Genomic DNA, 16,533 nt, shown 5'->3' on the forward strand with positions numbered 1-16,533 from the left:
CTGCTCCACCTTTCTTAATACGGTTTGCCAGATTCCTAAAATAAGCGGTTGAGAGATTGGTACATTTATGGTGAAACCAGAGACGACAACCTGTGCATTGAATACTAGATGTTCCCTCGCGGACAATTGCAGAGCACTTGCCACAGTATGCCACTTCTACGTTTAACTTTTTTGGTCTCATAATTACAGGAACAGAGTGTAGAAAAATAGATACAGGTGTTAGTTACGACAGGTAGCACGCAAAATCACAATAGATACAGAATTGCAGAAAATACTGCACAATTTATCAATTATTTATAATAAAAAACACTGAGTAGCCGAAAACACATGTTTACCTCGTCGTTGCTGTCGTCGTAATGTTTTATTAAAAAAAAGAAAGCGCCGCAGGTTCTACGTTACCGAAATGACTCGGGTCCGACCAAGGGCTGCCGCCCCAGTATACTAGCCCTGTCTAGTGAAAAGTATATCACCCCACCCCTTACGTCACAGGAGCAACTCCTCGCAGCAACCTTGCTCCAAATACTTCTCCTCAGGGCTGGAGTTGAACCCAACCCTGGGCCAGAAGTATTCTATTGCTGCGTCTGCCATAAACGGCTCCACCCGAACTCCACCTCGGTTAGCTGCAACAAGTGCAACGGGTGGAGCCATCTCAAGACCTGTTCAGGCCTTAAGGCACACAGGGAGCGGTCCACACGGTATGTGGCCTCGTGTTGATCCCGCCAGCAGGCGTCTGATGCCTCCACGTCTACTACCCCCCCTGATAGGCCGGCACTACCAACCGCCACAACAACCAGTACCTCTACGGTAAGAAGCCTATCCGAGCAACACTACTCCCCTGACTTAACCCATCCCCTTACCTCCTTACAAACCAGCAGCTCTTGGTCCCCGGCACAGTCTGTTCCGTGTGTCAGGCCGTAATACCTCGGAATCTGACATCAGTCAAGTGCAATTCTTACAATGGCTGGTGCCATTTTCGGAGATGTTCCGGTCTGCGCACCACCCGTGAGTGGACAACTGACTACGTTGCCCCCTGTAGAGCCCTGCACCCGCAACCGCCACCTGTGGCGCGGACGCCCACCATCAGCAGGCCGCAACAACAACAGCGGATTCCACACCAGCCCCAACGTAGGCAACCCCATGCGTCCCTCACCCCCGAATTACACAGACCTCACCGAGAAGTTTCAAGCTTCTTCAATTTAACTGTAACGGACTCACCAGCAAGGTCGACGAGATAGTTGACTTCATGAGCCGGCACAGTATCAAGATAGCTGCGGTCCAGGAAACTAAGCTGCACGCTAGGTCCTCCCTGATCACCAGGGATGGCTATAACGTGCACAGACACGATCGCGAGCGAGACAATAGTGGTGGCCTAGCGTGCACCATACAGTGCAGTATCGTCTCATTGATGAAGGGATCGAACGCAGGGAAAGCACATTAGAATGTCAAGGCATAGCTGTTCGGTCAGGCGATTCCGAGCTCGAAATATTTAACATATATATACCCCCTGTCACCTGCTGCCCGGCAGGATATCACCCTGATATCGGTGCCTCATCAGAGGTGAAAACCGATTGGTTGTAGGTGACTTTAATGCGCATCACGATCTTTGGCATTCAAGCCAGCCAAATGCTCGTAGGGGACAGCAATTGGCAGAGCAAATAGACGATTCGACATTTAGCACTGTGAACGACGAAGCCCCACTAGGGTAGTGGGCAATTGTAGCAGCTCGCCTGACATAACAATAGCTAGCGCGGGTCTGATAAATAGCATAACGTGGCGACCTATGCTATCGCTTGTATCAGACCACTTGCCCATTATAGTCTCGATCGAGAGACCTGCCGACTTTGTTTCCGCGAACCACCGGTCCTATTTTAACTTTAAAAAAGCTAATTGGGCCGGCATCACGGAATTCACCCAGGACACCTTCGCCGCTCTTCCCATCCCCAACGATGTGCGCGTAGGCGAACGCGCATGCCGCAAGGTGCTCACAGCTGCTGCGGCTCGCTTCATCGCAGCTGGAAGCTTAAGGACATCCCAGCCGAAGCAGCCAGCTTGGCAAACGAGCGTGATCACCTACGCCATGCCGATCCCGGGGATCCCCGCATAAGGGATCTCAATTTGGAGATCCGGCAACTGGTAGATCAACACAAGCGGACTAAATGGGTTGAGCACTTGAAGACCTATAACCTCACCTCTGGTGTGAGTAAGCTCTGGCCCACCGTTAGGTCCCTGTCGAACCCGACGAAGCACAACGACAAGGTGGCTATCACCTTCAACGGTTGTACTTCGTCGGACCCGAAGAGATGCGCGAGCTATTTTAGCAGAACCAAGCGTCGTGTTACCAGAAGGCTGCACAAACTGACGAACGACAGTGCGCCACTTACTTTCTCCGGTGATGAGTCAGGGGGCCATCAACAAGTCGAAATCATCGAAAGCCATTGGCCCTGACGGTTTAAACGCGCTGATGCTGAAGCATTTGGGACCCCTGGGAGTAGGATTTCTCAAAAGGGTTTTCAATCTGTCCATGGCCACTCTCATCATCCCTGACAAGTGGAAAGCAGGGAGAGTGGTCCCACTACTGAAACCTGGGAAACCCGCCAACCAAGGGGAGTCTTATCGGCCGATAACTCTCCTTTCCCCAGTAGTGAAGACACTTGAAGTCCTCCTACTCCCACTCTACACGAAACACCTGGCCCCAGCCCCACATCAGCACGGTTTCCGACGAGTGCACAGCACCACCACTGCACTCACCGCCATAAACGCCCAGATAAATCGCGGGCTTAACCAAAACCGCCCCTGCGAGAGGACTGTCCTAGTAGCGCTGGACCTAAAGAAGGCTTTCGATACAGTCAGCTATTCCACGCTACTAGATGATATATATCAGTCGACACTCCCGCCAGGGCTGAAGAGGTGGTCCGCGAACTACCTGAGCGGTCGGCACTCGTCAGTGATTTTTCGAGATCAAATGTCAAAGCAGAGGAAGATTAAGCAAGGCGTACCGCAGGGTGGTGTCCTTTCACCCTTGCTTTTTAACTTCTACATCTCGAAGCTCCCCCAACCACCAGCGGGAGTTTCCCTGATCTCATACGCTGACGATTGCACGATAATGGCGTCGGGCAATGACATCGATGGCCTGTGTTCCAAAGTGAACAACTACCTCACCGACCTTTCTCGCTTTTTCACTGCGAGGAATCTCCAACTTTATCCCACCAAGTCCACGGCGACCCTATTCACCACCTGGACAAAGGAGGTCAAGCTGTCCCTTAAGGTAAAAGTCGACGACACACCAATTCCGCCTGTGAATAACCCCAAAATTTTGGGTGTAACCTTTGACAGCTTGCTCTCCTTCTCTGCGCATACAACCGCAATTGCCACTAAAGTCCAAAATCGCAACAAGGTCCTCAAATCGCTGGCCGGCAGCACTTGGGGCAAAGACAAAGAACTGTTGCTTTCGACATTTAAGGCAATCGGCCGGCCGGTTCTTAACTATGCTGCGCCTGTCTGGTCGCCTGGAACTAGTGATTCGCAGTTTACTAAGCTACAGCCCTGTCAAAATACCGCCATTCGGACAGCGACCGGGTGCCTCCTGATGTCACCTATCCAACACCTTCATAACGAGGCACAAATGCTCCCAGTTGCGGAGCACAACAAACTGCTCAGCAAGCAGTTCCTGCTCGGATGTTACCGTAGGTCTCATCCCTGCAGACACCTGCTTGAGCCCGAGCCGCCTCCCAGGCACGTCAGGAGACACCTCTTTGACTACGCTGGCGAAATCCAGGACAAGACTGACCGTAACCTACTGGACCGGACAGTATTTAGACAGTCTATAAACGACATTCACCGGGAGACCGTTACCACCTTCTTGAACTCCCGTCCTGCGAATGCCGTAATCGGAGTCCAACCCCCACCTATCGCAGATGAAGAGCTCCAGCTTCCCCGTGAGACCCGTGTAACACTGGCACAACTACGTTCTGGATACTGTAGCAGGTTAAACTCCTACATATCCAGAATCGACCCCGACATACCAAACACATGTCCGGCATGTGAAGGTACCCCGCACGACACTAACCACCTCTTCACATGCCCCCTCAAACCGACTCATCTAACCCCCCTCTCCCTCTGGACCCAACCTGTCGAAACAGCATGTTTCCTGGGCCTACCCTTAGATGAGCTAGACGAAGACGAACGATGATATACCTACACTGACAGGGCTACCTATGCTGTTAACAACAACAACAACAACAACAGCTCCAGCTTCCTTGTGAGACACGTGTAACACTGGCACAATTACGTTCTGGATATTGTAGCAGGTTAAACTCCTACCTATCCAGAATCGACCCCGACATACCAAACATATGTCCGGCACGTGAAGGCACCCCGCACGACACTAACCACCTTTTCACATGCCCCCTAAAACCGACTCATCTAACACCCCTCTCCTTCTGGACCCATTCCGTCGAAAGAGCATGTTTCCTGGGCCTACCCCTAGATGAGCTAGACGAATATGACAGGTGATATTCCCGACACTGGCGGGGCTACTATTACTGTTAACAAACAAAAACAACATATAAGTCCATCGATACTGTGGAGAATCAAGACGAGGTTGTCAACTATCCAACTGAATTCTTGAATTCGCTTGATTTGCCAGGCATTCTTCTTCGAAACATAAATCCACCACGACTTTGAAACGGAACCAGACTCTCAGTCAAGAAAATGATGAACAATGTTAGCGAGGCAACAGTTTTGACCGGAAAATTCAAAGGTGAAGACGTACTGTTGCCACGTATCCCAATGACCCCCCCGACAGATATGCCATTCGAATTGAAACGTTTACAGTTCCTGTTGCGACTCGCTTTCGCAATGACTATTAACAAAGCACAAGGACAATCGTTACACGTGTGTGGATTAAATTTGGAGAATCCATGCTTCTCACATGGACAGCTCTATGTGGCTCGCGTCGGAAAACCTTCTGATTTATTCGTCTACGCACTAGATGGTAATAAAAAAAAGTTTGTGTATCCCACAGCATATATACATATCTATAAGTTACTATATATTAAAAATAAATAAAATAATAATAATAATAATAATACGGGGACACTACAATACACACCGATAAAACTGTAATAAGCAATAGACCGGATATTACTTTAATAAATAAAATAAACAAAATAACATACTTCATAGAAATCAGCACCCCAAATGATACCAACATACACAGAAAATATGTAGAAAAAATTGAAAAATATAGTGAACTAACGCAAGAAATAAAACGAATATGGAAACAAAAAACTGTAAAAACAATTCCATTTGTGATTTCAGCAACTGGAATACTCCACAAAACATTTATTAAAAACTTAAAAGAACTCAACATCAACCCAATTATACATCATAAGATACAAAAAGCAGTCATTTTAAAAACATGCAACATTATTAGAAAAACATTGACATAAATAAATAAACACTGACATAAATATTAATAAAATAATACAAAACATAACACAAAAAAAAAAAGTGCCGACACGACTTGCAGCAAGAAACTGCCGTCGTGCTCGGTGAAAATGGACCCCGCCTCGCGCGGTATGCGGGGGGGAGAGTGGCGTGGGATAATAATAATAATAAAACATAATAATGCGCTGCAGGCGAAAATCACCTCATTATTCTAACAGAAGAGTGTGAGGAAATTATATTCCTATGTTGCTTCGTTTTAAGTCGCGGTTCACATTGTTTTCTTTACTTCTGGCAGCACTCCATTTCAGCGATGCTTTTTATTTATTGTTAATTTGGCTGGCATATTTGAAGTTTGCAACTTAAAAATGCAATTTAAATTGTTAATTTATGGTATATATCAATAAGAAGTGTTAGAAACGTGTGTGTATGTTTTAATAATTATTAAAATAAATGTGATAAGCGCACTTATTGTATCAAAATTTGGTGAAGGTAAAAGACAAAATTTATTAACAAATAACTTAAAAACTATTATTGACTGAATAGTGTTGGTGCTAGCTTTATCAAAATAATCGGCTGGAATTTAGAACAATGTCTATTTTGGAATTTCTGGCAAACTATAATGTTTTTTTTAATGAAACTTGGTGGAGATGTTAGTGAGGTGTTAAGGAACACTCTTTATAACTTTAAATTAATCGGGAAATAATAATTTTTTAATCAAAATGCCCTTGGGAACATCACTATAATTTGCCACATTACACTCTATATTTTTTAACATTTCACTATAAATCACCAAATATACACTCACACGCGTGTTTTTACCGATTTTTATGCTAATATTCTAATTATATCTATTTATTAAAATTAAATGCAAATACATTTGCCTATGCAATCACATTCCAATTTTAAGCGCGAATAAGAAGATTGGAATGCCAACAGTATGGTGTTGCCGGATGCCTGCAAATGAAAACAAAAAATATATTAAGTTCTTGAGTTTAGTCTTAATCATGGGGGTCGGGGTTATTGTGCCTCCTTACTACATACACGCATATGACGTTTTAATTTTGGGTTCAATGGTTTTAACACAGAAAGGAGTTTTACGCAAAAATATTGTGGATTGCGTAGCCGGAGTTGGACTGATGAGGGTTATTTTTTTGAAGCGCGGCCGAAGGCCGCCCACGCGAAAAGGAGTTCTACGCAAAAATACTGTGGATTGCGTAGCCGGAGTTGGACTGATGAGGGTTATTTTTTTGGAGCGCGGCCGAAGGCCGCCCACGCGAAAAGGAGTTCTACGCAAAAATACTGTGGATTGCGTAGCCGGAGTTGGACTGATGAGGGTTATTTTTTTGAAGCGCGGCCGAAGGCCGCCCACGCGTAAAGGAGTTCTACGAAAAAATACTGTGGATTGCGTAGCCGGAGTTGGACTGATGAGGGTTATTTTTGTGAAGCGCGGCCGAAGGCCGCCCACGCGAAAAGGAGTTCTACGCAAAAATACTGTGGATTGCGTAGCCGGAGTTGGACTGATGAGGGTTATTTTTTTGAAGCGCGGCCGAAGGCCGCCCACGCGAAAAGGAGTTCTACGCAAAAATACTGTGGATTGCGTAGCCGGAGTTGGACTGATGAGGGTTATTTTTTTGAAGCGCGGCCGAAGGCCGCCCACACGAAAAGGAGTTCTACGCAAAAATACTGTGGATTGCGTAGCCGGAGTTGGACTGATGAGGGTTAGTTTTTTGAAGCGCGGCCGAAGGCCGCCTACGCGATAAGGAGTTCCACGCAAAAATACTGTGTTAATTAATTTAATTTAATTTTAATTACTTTATTATTTTTTGTGATACGCTTAATATCATTGTTTTTAAGTTTAAATGAGTTGTATGTTTTTATTTTCAAAATTATTTCTCAACTTTAAATTACAGCAAAAAATACTGCAGTTTTACAATGAACCTTCCACTGAACATCCCTGCGTGCGAACTTCGTTTTCATTTCAGGTGTATGGCAACACCAACTTTTCGCTAAATTATAGAACTTTAACATTAAATTACTTAAAAACTATAAGCCTCCGGCAGGTTCTGTTTTCAGTTTTAAGATGTGGATACACCCCTCTATCACCCCCTTTTTACCGTTTTTTCCAAAGCGATAGACATTATACTAAATTCTAGCCAAATAATCACTTAATCAACATCTCCTGTGAGTGTCATTGGAAAATTCGTAATATTTCTCACAAAACAAGTGACGGGCAATGAGGAGTCCTAGCCATAAAAAGTTTTAACTATGAATAAAATAAATGTTATAAGTGCCCTTTTTATACCAAAATTTGGTGAAGGTAAAAGACAACTTTTACAAACAAATAACGTAAAAACTATTATTAACTGAATAGTGTTGGTCCTCGTTTTAGCAAAATAAGCACTAAATCAACACCTCCTGTGAGTTTCATTGAAAAATTCGTAATATTTCTCACAAAATAAGCGAAAGATCGATCAGTAGGATACCTAGCCTAAATTATTATTATTATATACAGTCAGCGTCAAAATAAAGTGTACACCACATATTGTTAAGATTTGACTATTTGTTTACTTATTTTATAATTTCAATTATTTGTTATAAAAATATGGTTCGTACTAAAATAAAACCCATATAAACTAAGGTTTCGGAATTAACACAAAATGTATAAAAATTTTGCTTGTTGTAGCAGCATACACATTCCCCATACTTACATGCAGGGAATGCTGCTGGAGTGACAGTCCTTGGCCGGATATAAAGCCGGGTCGTTTCGGTAACGTAGAACCGACTGCCGTGGAAACGAAAATTTTGCTGACGGTATAGGATGTTTTTTCCATATAAGAAAATTGTGTCGAATAGAGAAAATGCGCTAGACCGCTTCCTAAAAAGAATTGTCAAAAAACAGTGTAATTTTGAATGTACTTACAACTTGCACTTTATTATACCAAAATTCAATAATTGTTGTTGTTGTTGTTTTAACAGCATAGTTTGCCCTGTCAGTGTAAGTATATCATCGGTCGTCTTCGTCTAGCTCATCTAGGGGTAGGCCCAGGAAACATGCTGTTTCGACAGGTTGGGTCCAGAGGGAGAGGGGGGTTAGATGAGTCTGATTGAGGGGGCATGTGAAGAGGTGGTTAGTGTCGTGCGGGGTACCTTCACATGCCGGACATGTATTTGGTATGTCGGGGTCGATTCTGGATAAGTAGGAGTTTAACCTGCTACAATATCCAGAACGTAATTGTGCCAATGTTACACGAGTCTCACGGGGAAGCTGGAGCTCTTCATCTGCAATAGGTGGTGGTTGGACTCCGATTACGGCATTCACAGGACGGGAGTTCATGAAGGTGGTAACGGTCTCCCGGTGAATGTCGTTTATTGACTGTCTAAATACTGTCCGGTCCGGTAGGTTTCGGTCAGTTTTGTCCTGGAGTTCGTCAGCGTAGTTGAGAAGGTGTCTCCTGACGTGCCTGGGAGGCGGCTCAGGCTCAAGCAGGTGTCTGCAGGGGTGAAACCTGCGGTAACACCCCAGCAGGAACTGCTTGCTGAGCAATTTGTTGTGCTCCGCAACTGGGAGCATTTGTGCCTCGTTGTGTAGGTGTTGTATGGGTGACATCAGGAGGCACCCGGTCGCTGTCCGAATGGCGGTATTTTGACATGACTGAAGCTTTGTCCACTGCGAATCACTAGTTCCAGGCGACCAGACAGGCGCAGCATAGTTTAGAACCGGCCGGCCAATTGCCTTGAATGTCGAAAGCAACAGTTCTTTGTCTTTGCCCCAAGTGCTGCCGGCCAGCGATTTGAGGACCTTGTTGCGATTTTGGACTTTAGTGGCAATTGCGGTTGTATGTGCAGAGAAGGAGAGCAAGCTGTCAAAGGTTACAACCAAAATTTTGGGGTTATTCACAGGCGGAATTGGTGTGTCGTCGACTTTTACCTTAAGGGACAGCTTGACCTCCTTTGTCCAGGTGGTGAATAGGGTCGCCGTGGACTTGGTGGGGGAAAGTTGGAGATTCCTCGCAGTGAAAAAGCGAGAAAGGTCGGTGAGGTAGTTGTTCACTTTGGAACACAGGCCATCGATGTCATTGCCCGACGCCATTATCGTGCAATCGTCAGCGTATGAGATCAGGGAAACTCCCGCTGGTGGTTGGGGGAGCTTCGAGATGTAGAAGTTAAAAAGCAAGGGTGAAAGGACACCACCCTGCGGTACGCCTTGCTTAATCTTCCTCTGCTTTGACATTTGATCTCGAAAAATCACTGACGAGTGCCGACCGCTCAGGTAGTTCGCGGACCACCTCTTCAGCCCTGGCGGGAGTGTCGACTGATATATATCATCTAGTAGCGTGGAATAGCTGACTGTATCGAAAGCCTTCTTTAGGTCCAGCGCTACTAGGACAGTCCTCTCGCAGGGGCGGTTTTGGTTAAGCCCGCGATTTATCTGGGCGTTTATGGCGGTGAGTGCCGTGGTGGTGCTGTGCACTCGTCGGAATCCGTGCTGATGTGGGGCTGGGGCCAGGTGTGTCGTGTAGAGTGGGAGTAGGAGGGCTTCAAGTGTCTTCACTACTGGGGAAAGGAGAGTTATCGGCCGATAAGACTCCCCTTGGTTGGCGGGTTTCCCAGGTTTCAATAGTGGGACCACTCTCCCGGCTTTCCACTTGTCAGGGATGATGAGAGTGGCCAGAGACAAATTGAAGACCCTTGTGAGGTATCCTACTCCCAGGGGTCCCAAATGCTTCAGCATCAGCGCGTTTAGTCCGTCAGGGCCAATGGCTTTCGATGATTTCGACTTGTTGATGGCCCCCTGAACCTCATCACCGGAGAAAGTAAGTGGCGCACTGTCGTTCGTCAGTTTGTGCAGCCTTCTGGTAACACGACGTTTGTTCTGTCGCCCGGAGGATGCAGTGTAAACAGCCGGCTAAAATAGCTCGCGCATCTCTTCGGGTCCGACGAAGTACAACCGTTGAAGGTGATAGCCACCTTGTCGTTGTGTTTCGTCGGGTTCGACAGGGACCTAACGGTGAACCAGAGCTTACTCACTCCGGAGGTGAGGTTACAAGTCTTCAGGTGCTCAACCCATTTAGTCCGCTTGTGTTGATTTACCAGTTGCCGGATCTCCAAATTGAGATCCCTTATGCGGGGATCCCCGGGATCGGCCTGGCGTAGGTGGTCACGCTCGTTTGCTAAACTGGCTGCTTCTGCTGGGAAATGAGGACGGATGTCCTTATAGCATCCAGCTGGGATGAAGCGAGCCGCAGCAGCTGTGAGCACCTTGCGGAATGCGCGTTCGCCTACGTGCACATCAGTGGGGATGGGAAGAGCGGCGAAGGTGTCCTCGGTGAATTCCGCGAAGTCGGCCCAATTAGCTTTTTTAAAGTTAAAATAGGACCGGTGATTCGCGGAAACGAAGTCGGCAGGTCTCTCAATCGAGACGATAATGGGCAAGTGGTCTGATGCAAGCGATAGCATAGGTCGCCACGTTATGCTATTTATCAGACCAGCGCTAGCAATTGTTAGGTCAGGCGAGCTGCTGCAATTGCCCACTACCCTGGTGGGGGCGTCGTCGTTTACAGTGCTGAATGTCGAGTCGTCTATCTGCTCTGCCAATTGCTGTCCCCTACGATCATTTGGCAGGCTTGAATGCCAAAGATCGTGATGCGCATTAAAGTCACCTACAACCAATCGGTTTTCACCTCTGATGAGCGCACCTATATCAGGGTGATATCCTGCCGGGCAGCAGGTTACAGGGGGTATATATATGTTAAATATTTCGAGCTCGGAATCGCCTGACCGGACAGCTATGCCTTGACATTCTAAGGTGATGTCCCTGCGGTCGCTTCCTTCATCGATGAGACGATACTGCACTGTGTGGTGGACTATGAACGCTAGGCCACCACCATTGCCTCGCTCGCGATCGTGTCTGTGCACGTTATAGCCATCCCTGGTGATCAGAGATGACCTAGCGTGCAACTTTGTTTCCTGGACCGCAGCTATTTTGATACTGTGCCGACTCATGAAGTCGACTATCTCGTCGACCTTACTCGTAAGTCCGTTGCAGTTAAACTGGAGAAGCTTGAAGCTTCTCGGTGAGGTCAGTGTAATCCGGGGGGTGAGGGACGCGTGGGGTTGTCTACGTTGGACCTGCCGCGCAATCCACTGTGATTGTTGCGGCCTGATGGTGGTGGGCGGCCGCGCCTCCGGGGGCGGTAGTGGGTGCAGAGCTCTGCAGCAGGGGGCAACGTAGGCAGTTGTCCACTCACGGGTGGTGCGCAGGAAGGAACATCTCCGAAAATGGCACCAGCCACTGCAGGAATTGCATTGGACTGATACCAGATTCCGAGGTATTACGGTCTGACACACGGAACAGACTGTACGGGGGACCAGGAGCTGCTGGTTTGTCCCCGCACTGGGGTTGGAGCAGGAAGGGATAGGAGGGGTTGAAGGGGAGTTGTGTTGCTCCGATAGGCTCTTCACCGTGGAGTTGTGGGTTGTGGTGGCGGTTGGTAGTGCCGGCCTATCAGGGGGTGTGGTAGCCGTGGAGGCATCAGACGCCTGTTGGCGGGAGCAACACGTGGCCACATACCGTGTGGACCACTCCCTGTGCGACTTAAGGCCTGAGCAGGTCTTAAGGTGGCTCCACCCGTTGCACTTATTGCACCTAACCGAGGTGGAGTTCGGGTGGAGCCGTTGATGGCAGACGCAGCAGTAGAATACTTCTGGCCCAGGGTTGGATTCGACTCCAGCCCTGAGGAGAAGCATTTAGAGCAGGTTTGCTGCGAGAGTTTGCTCCTGTGACGTAAGGGGTGGGGTGATATACGATACACTAGACAGGGCTAGTGTACTGGGGCGGCAGCCCTTGATCGGGAAAAACCCGAGTCATTCCGGTAACGTAGAACCGGCTGCCAAAATTCAATAATCTACAAACCTGCTTACCTGAAATTTTTCTATAAATTCCTAGTAAAAATTGTTAAATTTTGCTGAACATTTGCAGAATTTTTATAAATTTTGTGTTAATTTCGAAACCTTAGTTTATATGGATTTTATTTTAGTACGAACCGTATTTTTATAAACAAATAATTGAAATTAAAAAATAAGTAAACAAAGTCAAATTTTAACAATATGTGGTGTACACTTTATTTTAACGCTGACGGTATATATATATATACATATAAAGGGTGATTTTTTAAGAGCTATAGGAAAGTTTTTCAAACAAACACACAGTCCATATAATTTAATGTTTGAAGATTATTTCATGCAAATGTTGACCGCGACTGCGCTTCAAATGGTCCATCCGCTTAGTCCAATTTTGGCATATTCTTTCCAATGTTTCGGCCGGTATCTCATTTATAAATGCTTGAATGTTGTATTCCAATGCGTTAATTGAAGCAGGCTTGTCTGAATAGACATGATCTTTAACATAGCAGCACAAAAAATAATCTAAAGGCGTTATATCGCACGATCTGGGAGGCCAATTGACAGGTCCCGAACGTGAAATAATATGTTCACCGATCTCGCCTCTCAACAAGTCCATTGTTACGCGTGCTGTGTGGCATGTGGCACCGTCTTGCTGAAACCACATGTCATGCAAGTGAAGCTCTTGCATTTTGGGCAAGAAAGTTGGATATCATTTCACGGTAGCGCTCACCATTCACAGTTACGTTACGATTCGCAGCATCTTTGAAGAAGTACGGTCCAATGATACCTCCAGCCCATAAACAGCACCAAACTGTGACCTTTTCTGAATACATTGGTAGCTCTTGCAATTCTTCTGGCTGATCTTCACTCCAAAATCGACAATTCTGCTTATTTACGTACCCATTGATCCAAAAATGAGCTTCGTCGCTGAACACAATTTTTCGATAAAAAAGTGGATCTTCTATCTAAGAGCCCATTCACCAAAAATTCTGCGTTGCGGTAGGTCGTTCGGCTTCAATTCTTGCACCAGCTGTATTTTGAAAGGCTTCACACCTAAATCCTTTCGCAAAATCTTCCACTTGTCGAGTAAAAGAGGCCCAATTGCTGCGAACGGCGACGAATCGATAATTGATGGTCATCAGTAACACTGGCCGATACAGCTGCGATATTTTCTTCAGTTCGCACTCTACGTAAGCGAGTTGGTGGTTTGATATCCAATAATGTAAATTTGGTTCTAAATTTAGTCACAATAGCTCGAGTAGCCGCTTCAGTGGGTCGATTAAACTGACCATAAAATGGAAGAAGCGCGCGATAAACTTTCTTAACAGAACACGCATTTTTATAATAAAATTCAATGACTTGCAATCGTTGTTAGTTTGTAAGACGATTCATGGTTAAATTATAGACCAAACTGAAGAAGTTTGAAAGTGAAACAAGATTCGAAACGTGCGTCAGCTGTTTAAACCAACTGTTTCAAAAGATAATAGCTAATAAATCGCCCGTTATTTCACGTATCACATCATTTACGCAAATTCATCGTATTCGGCAGGTTTCTAAATGGTAACACAAATAAGTATCTGTACAAATTCTTACTGTTATATGATAAATGTAACTATTTAATAAATTGGAATAAATAAATACTCAAAATAATTACATTGCACTATATAAATATTGTCCTGTATTTATTTTCTTTGCCTAAATAAAGCCTTCCATTTAATATAGGTCCGAGTAGTATTTAAAGGGATTCAACTCGGTATCTCGTGAATGACTTTAGTAATGTTGGCTTCCAATGCCTCAATAGAAGCTGGTTTATCCACAAAGCATTTACACTTTGCATATATATATTATATATGTATATAATTGGCGCGTACACCCTTTTCGGGTGTTTGGCCGAGCTCCTCCTCCTATTTGTGGTGTGAGTCTTGATGTTGTTCCACAAATGGAGGGACCTATAGTTTTAAGCCGACTCCGAACGGCAGATATTTTTATGAGGAGCTTTTTCATGGCAGAAATACAATCGCAGGTTTGCCATTGCCTGCCGAGGGGCGACCACTATTAGAAAACTGTTTTTCTTAATTTTGGTGTTTCACCGAGATTCGATCCAACGTACTCTCTGTGATTTCCGAATGGTAATCACGCACCAACCGAATTATTTTTACTACTACTATTTTTAAAATCCTATTTCAATACCCAATAGAAAAATATAAATTACCAGTAGGAATTAATAGCATAATTTAACGTTAAAAATGCTTATTTTTTGCATAAGCTCGCAGAAATGCCCTTTTACAGACGCTTAGTTTACTTAACTATATTAATATACAAACACCGAAAAATAAGAATATTCACTTATAAACACTCTTCATTAATTGAAATATTGATGTAAAGCTATTTTTGCAATAGTGCAATAGTGAGAAAAGAATAAAGCGAAATAAGAAAAAACCCAAACAAGTTGACGTTCGATGGAACTTTTGTGGTTTTTTAAAATATTTGAATTGACCTTTGGCTTTCGATAAAACCATATTTTCAAACGCATTGAGAATTCGGACTAAAAAATCGCGATAATCTTTTCATAAAAAGGGAAATTTGGAATAAAAAAATTACAGGATTTTTGTTTTAAAATGAACGTATGTTTTTTATGTTATGTATTTTTAGAAATACTGAAAATTTGGAATATTTTAGTCCAAATTTTCGCCTGCGGGGCGTTTTTGCTTTAAAATATACATACATGTTACAAAAACAATTATTTTTACAAATACTGAAAATTTGGAATAAAAATCGCGCGATTTTTAATCCAAATTTTCGCCTGCGGCGCTTTCATGATTTCAAATATACATACACATATGTTACAAAAAATATTTTTATAGTGAAATAGTGCAAAATCGGACAATTTTTAGCCTAAATTTTCGCCAGCGGCACTCATAACTTTTACGATTCATTCATACTACTTAGCATATAAGCACATAACTGTATAAATTAGGTTTTAAGACCGTAAAAACTAAATAAATAAATTTCAAAACCTAAGTTAAATGCTTGCTGGGTTGACGACTGCTGTATACATTTCTCTTCAACTGTATTTCAGTACAAACTGCAAATGCGGTCAGAAAAAAACCTAATTTTTAAACTTCTCCTGGGGGACCCTAAGAAGTTGGGACTTTCACAGTTATAATGGTGTGACCTTACTCTTTCTAATGGGCGTAGTGGGCGGTGCCACGCCCCCTCCCCCACCGCCAGCCATTCAAATATATCGTGGTAGTAATGGAAAGCTTTGACACAATTTTTTTTTACGTTTTCCTGGCGGTTCCCATGGGTCCCATGGACTGCGATTTTCTGTTAGAATGGTGGGTCCTTGATCTTTGCAATGGGAGTGGTGGTGCCCCGCCAATTCCAACGAAATGCATTGCGGCCGCAAGGGAAAGTGTAGCAGTTATAAGAACTACTGTGTTACTATGCATAAAACATGTAATATTGTACGCTTACCGTCCTTTCAGGATCGAACTCAATTGTGAACGTCTGTTGCTGCAAGTTTTTGACGGTGACAATCATTTTGTAACTTTTTTAGTTCCGAATAATAAATAATGCCGAACATATGTGTACCAAAATTTTGTGGTAACAAGAAATTGCTATACTTCGGAATGTATGGATGTAGAATTTATAATCTATATCGTAGATTGGTTGGATTTACCAAACATCTTTTGACCTATATTCGAGAAGTAAAATTTCATATACCGCAGAAATAATACGAACGCTTAAATTTAGACTAAAATTTTGCCGAACTGCTTTTAAGCAACGAACTGGAAATAACGTACTATAAGACACCTAAAGAAAGGTAAAGTAGAACCTCACAGCACTGAAAGTTAGGCTATTTTCAGGTTGGCCAATTCGGAATTACGCTCACATTAAGCTGCTCTTACACGCTCAACTTTCTGACGAAATATGCATACTTACTGCAATTTCTGCCATGTGTGGCCTTTTGATGTTTTGTTTTCAATGTTAAATGAGCGTCAAACATATTTCTGCAGTATGTGGTGTGTGGATGGCTATTTATAAGATACGCCCCTGGCTTTTTTATGAGATATATCAGAAATTTTCGGCTAGGACTCGCAATGATGTATATTGGACAATTTTTGGCGAACTATAATGTCTTTATTAATGAAAATTGGTGGAGATGTTAGGGGGGTGTTA

General features: G+C 44.3%; 1 protein-coding gene across 3 annotated transcripts in view; it reads right to left on the reverse strand.

Moving 5' to 3' along the window:
- LOC128869475 (UV excision repair protein RAD23 homolog A) overlaps nt 1-16,192 on the reverse strand; it is an 89,528-nt gene extending 73,336 nt beyond the window's left edge. Inside the window, exon 1 of one of the 3 annotated variants that reach the window (XM_054112022.1) lies at nt 15,829-16,192. In XM_054112022.1, coding sequence (XP_053967997.1) covers nt 15,829-15,894 — 66 coding nt within the window. In that variant the 5' untranslated portion in view covers nt 15,895-16,192. The remainder of the gene's footprint in view (nt 1-15,828) is intronic. The other 2 variants (XM_054112024.1, XM_054112023.1) reach the window with 2 other exon arrangements.
- Between the last annotated feature and the right edge of the window lie 341 nt (nt 16,193-16,533).

The sequence above is a fragment of the Anastrepha ludens genome, chromosome X (genome assembly GCF_028408465.1).
Source record: "Anastrepha ludens isolate Willacy chromosome X, idAnaLude1.1, whole genome shotgun sequence".
Taxonomy (NCBI): domain Eukaryota; kingdom Metazoa; phylum Arthropoda; class Insecta; order Diptera; family Tephritidae; genus Anastrepha; species Anastrepha ludens.